Genomic DNA, 8,573 nt, shown 5'->3' on the forward strand with positions numbered 1-8,573 from the left:
TGCTGGGTGGAGGCTGGGGATGGAGCATTAAGTGGGAGCCGGTGAAGCCTGGGGTTAGTCCCTTGGCATAGCAGACTTCTCTCTCGGAGGCTGGGGGAGAAGGGAGCTCCCGGAAGGAAAGTGCAGGTGAGGGACGGGCTCTGGGGCGTGGGCATAGCAGAGCCCGTGGAGAGGGGCCCGTGGGAGGATCCCCCGGTCTTGCTGCAGCTCCACACTGACTTAGCTGACTCTGCAGATGACTCTGTCTCTTGGGCCCCCAGAGAAACTTGTCCCTGGGCCTCTGCATTCCAGCTGCAAAGGGCGTCCTCTGAGTCCTGGCGGGGTGGGGAGGGGTGTGCACAGTGTGCAGAGCCAGGGTGGGGGTGGGCTCAGAGCCCCAGCTCCAGGCCCAGCACCCCTCCCTGGGTCACCATTCCCTTTGTCCAGGCTGCCTATGCTAGTGGTTGAAAGTTCCAGAATGAGAGTCACCTCACATGGGTCAGTTCTATACACAGGAAAGCTGCGTAACAAGTCATCCGGCCAGATGGCCTGCAACTGAGAGTGTTTCCTTCTTGCTGGTGAGTCTGTGAGCTGGCAGGGGCTGGGCAGGGCTCCAGGAGGAGGGTTCTCCTCTGCTCTGTGCGGTGTCCCAACCCCAGGAGCAGAGGACCAGCCAGTCATGCCCTTCTCATGGTGGAGGCTAGGGAATTCTCGGAGGGACTGGCAGAGGCAGGAGCTGCCCTGGGCTTGGGCCCGGAATACTCAGGCTGGCAACCCTCTGGCCCCACTGCCAAGCCAGCTTCCCTGTGGTGCCACGGGGGCCCGGTGACCTTTGCTGAGTGGCCGTCTCATGTTCCGCCTCCTTGCTGACCAAGCACCTCTGGTTCCCAGGACAGTGCAGGCACCCCTGTGGAGTCCGGTGCCCGCCCCTGTGGTGCTGCCCTGAGCTGTGGTCCCTGCTCTCTGCCTGGCTCAGGGTTGGAGACTCCCCAAGGTCAGGGCTGCCCCATGGTGTTTGTGCAGGACGGTGCTTCAAGAGGAATGAAGGAAGGAAGGAGGGCAAGGGCGAGACGGAGGGGACAGGGAGGAGGAGGAACGGACGACGCGGATGCCAGACGCACCCTCGGAGGGGAGGGAGGAACGGCTCCCAAAGGCGTGGGTGAGCCCTGGGGCCCGCAGCTTCAGCTGCTCTGCCCCTCCCCACAGAGGACGACCAAGGTGGCCAAGAGGGGCAGGCGCTGGCCCTGCAGGCCTGGCCTTGCTTTGGGAGCAGCTGCTTCTCCAGAACCCCTTGTTGTGCTGGGGGACTGGAAGCACGGATGCCCCCGCCCTCCTGGCCTTCCTTGCTCCTCCTCAGGCTCCCTGCCCTGGCCTGGGGGTGTGCAGGCCGGCAGGAGGAGGGGCGTCATCACTACTCCCTGCACCCGAACCCTGTACCCCGCATTCCAAACCCTGCATGCCGCATTGTGCCTGCACCCCACACCAGCACCCCGTCCCCTGTACCCTGTACCCCACACCCTACACCCCACACTGGCACCCCATACCCTGTACCCTGTACCCTGTTCCACACCCTGCACCCCACACCAGCACCCCGTACCCTGTCCCACACCCTACACCCCACACCGGCACCCCGTACCCTGTACCCTGTACCCTGTCCCACACCCTGCACCCGGCATCGTGCAGCTGGCACCATTTGCCCAGCACCCACACCCTGCATCCCTGCACCCTGCACCCCGAACCCCAGACTGCACACCCTGCACCCCACAACCTGCATCCTGCACCCCACACCCCGAATCCTGCACCCCGCACCCCACATCCTGCATCCGAATCCCTGCACCCCGAATCTTGCATCCCGCACCCTGCATTCTGCACCCCACATCCCGCATCCCCACACCCCGAATCCTGCACCCTGCACCCTGCATCCCGAATCCCAAATCCAAATCCGGGAGCACCTGTTGAACAGAGAGGGTCAGCCCCCAAGAGCAATCCCACCCCAGGTGCTGCACAGAATGACTTCTTAGATCATGAAGAATGTAAGCCTGGATCTTCACACCTGAAAGCCTTTGAAAGAGGTAATTGCTTGACTGCAATTATCTTAGGAGGTTTAACTAACCTCACGGGTGCTTTTTAAGAATATTCTTGAGTTTAAAATTCCACCCACGGCCCCCGAGAGTGGGGCTCTGCATGGCGTCCAGAGGCCTTCGTCCCCCACCCCCACAGTTGGTACAGCTGTGCCCCAAGAAAGGGGTCGGGGGGCCCTCTGGCGATGCAGCCAGCCCTGCCCAGGAGGTGGAGGCCCCCGTTGCCAAGGAGACAGCTCTCTCGCTGTCAGTGAGGAGAGCCAGGTACCCCTCCTGCGGCTCCAGTTGAGGAGAGCTGGGGGGGATGAGGAAGAGGGAGGGCTGGGTGGGGGAAGAGATTTTCCCAGTGACAGGCACTTTTCTGAGCCCCGATTTCCTGAGTGATTAAGTGGGGAACGAAGCTTCCTCATCAGGTTCCCATGAGGATTAACTCAGAGAATGCAGGTAAAATGAGGTAAGACGCCTAGCACAGGACACCGGAGCTGGCAGCGGATGAACCCGTGGAGAGGCCCGTGGCTGTGTCCCCGCAGCTCGTCTCTGGCTCCAGAATGAGGTTGGGACACCAGCTTCCAACTTCTGGAGGAACTTCCAGCATCCGCCGAGGTGGTCTCACAGCACCAAGGCCAAGACAGAAGCCACGTACCCGCCTGCCCGAGCCGCCAGGAGTGCCCCGGGCGCTGCGAGGAGCCGAGGTGACCACCGGCTTCTGAAGAATCCGCCGAAAACATTACATGCCATTTAATGAAGACGGTAGGGAGGAACGAGCGAGGAGCACCATTAGCAGGGGAGTCAAAGTCGTTTAAAAAGTGATTTTAAGTGCGGCAGAGTCACCGCGTGACTGAGGCACAGGCAGGCCCAGCGCCTTCCCACGGAGGGCACCTAAAGCATGGTAGGCTGCAGTTTCATGGCTCAGGCCACCAGGGCCCAGGGCCTCAGCCCAAGCCAGGAAGCTGCCCTGAGTGACGAACGTGGCACTGGTGGGCCCCCGCCCCAGCCCCCCTCCCGACTATTCTGCGGGGCGACAATCTGGTCTCAGACCATCCACTGGCCCCCAGAGCCCTTCCCTGAGCTGGCTCCTTACGGCCCTGAGAAGTAAAACACGTCCCTTTCCTTAGCAACTTGACCCCAGGACGTAATGAAGACGAGACAGAGGAGAGAGACAGGGCGGGCTGACTTCCTCCAGGCGCAGGCTTTGAATTAGGTGTCCGGGGCTCAGACACCGAGAGCACAGTTCAGGGACGTGCACTCCCGCCTCAGGGCGGGTCGTGTTGACCTCTGCAAACTCCTCTCCACCGTGTGACCTTTAGGTCCAAACATGCCCCCCACCCCCTGCCCTAAGCTGCTTTCCTTCTCATCGCTTTTCCCGGGAATAAAAAACCCCACAGCCCTCCCCACGGCCATGCGACTCCAGCGCTTCTTCCTCCCCATCCACGGTGAGACCCCCAGTGTGGGGACCCCGCAGTAGGGCCCCACTGAGTGGAGCTGGAGGGGAGTGCTGCCGGTGTGGAGGGCAGGGGGTGCGGAGCGGCTCTGGGGGCCACCTCTGGCTCGCAGGTTGCCAAGTGGGTCAGGCAGGACCGTCCGCTTCTGGGCCTCTGCCCCCATATCTCCCACAACTGAGAGGAGGGTCTCAGCTGGAGACAGACATGCTCAGAGCTCCCTGGAGGCTCAGCGCACAGCCAAGGCCAGGGATGCTGGTGGGTGTCCCCAGGCATGCCACCTCTGCGTGTCCCCATGCTCACAGGGAGGGACCCTGTGGGGGCGGCAGGGTCAGCCCTGGCCCTGGGCCTGCCATGTGCTCCTCCCACCCTGCGCCGGGAGCTGAGCTGGGTGGTCTTGGGCAGGCACAGCAGCGGAAGGCCATCTTCGTCACCCCCAGGATGACTGTGACCCACCCTGGAGACCCCCAGCTTTGCACGAGTCGGGGGGTTGGTTTCCAGGACACACCTCTTTGACATTCATGCATCTCACCACTTGACCTAAAGGCCATCCAACTACCTGGATGGCGTGGGGGCTTTCAGCTCCTGTGTTCTCTGAGCCGCTCGGACGGAAGTCGCCATGTCCCTGCAGTTCAGGCCCAGGACCCTGAGGCCCCTGACCTCTGCTTGGTCCCTGAAGTTACTCGGCAGGGGTGGGGTGCACGCGAGTTTTGTTTGCTTTGCCTTTTCTTACGTTCTCCCAAATGTCCACGGTGGAAATGGTCAGGTTCTGCCGTCAGGAAAGCAAGAAGGTTCTCCCTGCAGATGGCCCGCACAGCTCGAGGGGACCCCCACATCCCCCAGCCTCTCCCTGCACAGGGACCCGGGCTCCCCCGCCTCAGGGAGAGCCCCTCCCCACAGTGGGGGCCACCGCTCCTGCCCCAGCACTGGCTTCCAGCTGCGGCCGCCTGAAGGCCTGGAGCAGGACCCGGAATCCTGCCATTCCTGCAAGAAGGCCAGTGGGGGTGGGGCTCCCACAGGGTTACCCCCAAGTCAGGCTGCCAAGTGTCCTTTCCTCTGCACTCCATGCGGAGCAATGCCCCCTGCGAGGAGCCCTGGAGCCCTGCCAGCCTCCCAGGACACAGCAGGACAGGGTCCAGGCCCTTCCCACAGCCGGTCACCCCCGGATCCTGCTGCTGGACTCCCTCGGGCATGGCGCCAAGCCTCTCTCCCCCTCTGTCTCCACTGTCCTCCTTGGAGTCCCAGAGGTGGGGCCACCCCCTCGCTCCTCAGAGGCGGTCCCTGCAGGTCATGGGGTGGCAGCTTTCCCAGGACCTTCCAATGAGTGGTGGCATCTGAACCCACACTGGTGAGACATGAAGGCTGGGGTCCCGACCACCTCGAAGGAGCTCCCCTCACTGGCCATACCTCTGACCCAGCATTGGAGACCCAGCTCAGGGCACCTGGTCGGGCCTTGGCTGTCACCCTCCCCCTGGGACGGGGTGGTGGGTGAGGGTCGGGAAAATGCCAAAAGATTCCTGATGCCTCAAAAAAAAATCGCTCGTGTAGGAGCTTTCCCCTGGGAACCTCTCAGGGCACAGGGCCTGCTCCCCTCCTGTGAGCTTCACTGCACTGGCCCTGCATGGGGTTTTTGGGGGGCTGTCCGTGCACACCCTGGGCACCCCCAAGGCTGAGCGTCCCAAGGACGGCGTGGGACCTGCTGCTGGGCTCTGCCTGGCTTGCCATCTTGGCCATGGCACCCTAGCAGTCTCCTGGGGGGTTCTTGGGTTTGGGGTGGTGCAGGGGAGCGTGAGAGGGGGTCTGAGTGGAAGATGAGTGGGCAGCACGCCCTTGGCACCCACCTTCCAGAATAAAAGGTCCAGTAGATGTGGCCCCAGGAACCAACACCCCCTTGGGGGGTCCCTGTGCCAGCCTGGGAAATAATGCCGAACCGGGTTCAGAACCCCTGATGGCAACCCAGAGGGCCATGGGGGGCTGAGCTGAGGAACTCCGGCATCGCTTCATCCTCAGTGTGTGTCTGTGAGGCAGGCAAGTGCTGTCACGGTCATGGTCACTGCCACACCCGTGATCCGGTGAACGAGCTCGCTCCCTGCACACCCGCCCATTCATCCATCTACTCACACGTGTGCCCAGGCTAGTACTAGCATTTTCTCACCACCCTCCTCTGTCAGGGACTGATGAATGAATCGTGGCCCTGCTCTCTCCTGAGAACACAGAACCATCCATGGCTCCCCGGTTCTTTGACATCAGCCCTGTTCTCCCATTTGAGTTCTGAGAAAGCTTGTCGGTTGATTCTGTCTCCTGCATGTCAATAGCGATTTAACCTCGATGACACTGATTTCAAAGCATAAGGAAATCAGGTTCCATTAAAGTCACTGAAAAATCGGTCATGCAGTCTCCGTGCGATCTCGGGGGTGGAGGTGCTGGCGACTGTGGACTGAATTTCTGTCCTGCTGCGGATGCACACCGCTCCCAGGCCAGCAGCCGCGCCGGGCGGGTGCGGGGTGGGGGAGCCTGGTGGCAGGTGAATCTGGGGCTCAGGGGTTCCTGCGTGCCCCGTCTTTCATTCCCAGCGTGCTCAGCCACATGCTTCTTGCCCTGTTCCTCCTTCTACAGCGAAAATTGAAATTATTGATGCCCCAAATTCCGCCCCCACTGGGCCTGGGCCCCAGGAAGCTCAGAGGGTGGTGGAGAACCCCAGAGGGACTCAAATTGGGTGGCCTCAGGGGCCTCCCCTCAGCCCCTCCTGCTCCCAGCCCAGGGACTGGGGTTTCTTTCCACCTCCTTTCAAACGGCCCTCACCTGTTTGAAAACTGGGATTCTTCCCCGACCTCAACGGCACCTGCCTCAGCCCCACTGCACCCAGCGCACACCCAGACCCTCCCCTCATCCAGAGACAGATGGGGAGGAGCCGAGTGGCCCTGGCTCTTGTGAGTTTCCAGTCCGGCCCCACCCTCTGACCCTGACTCCTGGATGGTGTTGGTTCCCGGGGCCACGTGTGCTCACCCTTCTATTCTGGAGGGTGGGGGCCAAGGGCATGCTGCCCCACCCAGCCTCGGCCCAGACCCCCTCTCATGCTCCCCTGCACCTCCTCAAACCCAAGAACTCCCAGTGTGTCTTGCAGGGAGGGCCTCCCGTTGGCTCCCAGGGATTCAGGGGCACAGCTGGTGGGTTTTACATTCCACGGATGCTGGGTGCCATGGACATGCAGGGCAGGGCATTTAGGAAATGGCGGGTGCTGAGGGGGGCTGTGGGCACAGGGTGGGCATGGTGGGGGCTGTGGGCGCAGGGTGGGCGTGGTGGGGGCTGGGGGTGCAGGGTGGGGGTTGGTGGAGGTTGGGGTGCAGGGTGGGTGCTGGTGGGGGCTATGGGCACAGGGTGGGTGCTGTGGGGACTGGGGGCACAGAGTGGGTGCTGGTGGGGGCTGGGGGCGCAGGGTGGGTGCTGGTGTGGGCTGGGGGCATGAGGATTCTGGGAACTCGCTAGCCTTCCTGCTCAATTTTCCTATGAACTTAAAACTGCTCTAAAGCCATTTGAAAGTAAATAACTATATATATGTGTGCATATATACACATCAGTGCTGTCCGCCCTCAGTCCACGGCCTGCAGCCTCCTGCACTGTCACCAGTGTTCCCGGCGACGTTCTTTTGCCATAGGCAGGTGCACAGACACCTGCCACAGAACCTCCCGGGCCTGCCCTAAGGTGGGAGGTGGCAGAGGGGAGCCGGGGGCCTCAAGTTCCCTGGGGTCCAGGCCCTGGCCCCGGAGTATGGGGTCCGTCAGCCCCCTTCACTCTTAAAGGAAGCTGCTGGTTCGGGGCCTCCACGGCCACATCCCCTGGCTCTCCAGGCCGGCTCTTCTGCCCACGCTGCCCAGGGCTGGGAGCTCACAAGGGCCCATCTCATGACCCCTAGGCCTCTTCTGGGTTTGACTCATTTAGGCCTGAGGTTGCCATTTAAAACATTTTTGCGTGAGTGAAAAATCAGACCTTGACGACCTTGAGCGGTGGGATATGAGTAACTCCCACAGGCTTAGCGTTCCACTAATGGAACACTAGGCACAAATAGTATCAAGCATCAAGTTCTCATGGCTGGTGCTGTCACCTTCCACATTGACTGGTGAGCCAGTGGCCGTGGAGAGTCAGACTCAGGCAGAATGACTCTCATGGCCCTCATGGCTCTGGGCCACGTCATTCGAAACAGCTGTGGGGCCCAGGCTGGCCCTATGAGCTCTTCCTGGCCTGACAGAGTTAGAAGTGTGCTCCATGGGGAACCCAGGGGACCCCTGTGAATCACGGAGGTGAGCCGGAGGTGGGAGACGATGCTTGCTAAGCCAGGTGCCCGGCTCCTGGCTCTCGGCCCTGCCTGTCAGCAGGCTTCTCTGGTCTTCTGAGATAAACACACTCAGGGGTTTGAGGGGTTTGCGCCTGCAGCATCAGATTCCGAGCCTAACAGCCCATGCTTCCAGGGTGCCCCGGCCTCAGGCGCTCAGATTCTGTGATTCCAGAGTGCAGGCTGGTGCGGAGGAAGTCCATTCTCTTGGGTTCTGAGATTTGGTCTCCAGCGTCTGCCCTGCTGGGCTGCAGGCTTCCCAGGGGAAGGGACAAACTCTCCCTCCCCTGGACCCCCTTCCCGGGGCCCACATGATTTTCCGAGAGCAGTGCTTATGATAGATTTCTTGTTTTATCCAATAAAGGAAGGCCATGAGCTTCTTCAAGCTGCATTTAGCAGTAATGAGGACATGCCCTCATTTCTCGCTGAGCTGTGGCTGCCAGCCTCAGACGGGGGTTTAGATAAATACTCACCCGCAACCTGGGGCTGGGGCCAGGCCCTGACAGGAGCCCTGTTCCCACTGGGGCTCTGGGAGCCTGGCGAAGAGGCATCTCCCTGCCAGAGAAAAGCCGGTGTCGTTTCCAAGGAAACTTCGCCTGCACTTTTCCAAACGTCAACTGCCTGGGCTGTGTTTCATTACCCCCAGCACAAGGAGGGAGCCTCTTCTCTCTGGGCTTAAGGAGGATGGAGAGGCAGCAACAGGAAAGAGAGCAGGAGGTGCACCTCTGGGGCCAGGCTCCTCAC

At 61.4% G+C, this 8,573-nt stretch overlaps 1 protein-coding gene across 1 annotated transcript; it reads left to right on the plus strand.

Annotated features, from left to right (window-relative positions):
• LOC141583889 (uncharacterized) lies at window positions 1–2,342 on the plus strand. Its single transcript, XM_074395697.1, has 2 exons — window positions 1–557; window positions 1,003–2,342. The coding sequence occupies exons 1-2, from the start codon at window positions 474–476 to the stop codon at window positions 1,936–1,938; spliced, it is 1,020 nt and encodes a 339-aa protein (XP_074251798.1). The 5' UTR covers window positions 1–473; the 3' UTR covers window positions 1,939–2,342.
• The last annotated feature ends 6,231 nt before the right edge of the window (window positions 2,343–8,573 follow it).

This window comes from Saimiri boliviensis, chromosome 3 (genome assembly GCF_048565385.1).
Source record: "Saimiri boliviensis isolate mSaiBol1 chromosome 3, mSaiBol1.pri, whole genome shotgun sequence".
In the NCBI taxonomy this organism is placed as follows: domain Eukaryota; kingdom Metazoa; phylum Chordata; class Mammalia; order Primates; family Cebidae; genus Saimiri; species Saimiri boliviensis.

Bases quoted from the DNA above. Each gene is read 5' to 3' on its own strand.
- LOC141583889 (XM_074395697.1), top strand. From the start codon at position 474: ATGGGTCAGTTCTATACACAGGAAAGCTGCGTAACAAGTCATCCGGCC. The intron at 558-1,002 runs GTGAGTCTGTGA...GTGTTTGTGCAG, and splicing joins AGAGTGTTTCCTTCTTGCTG to GACGGTGCTTCAAGAGGAAT.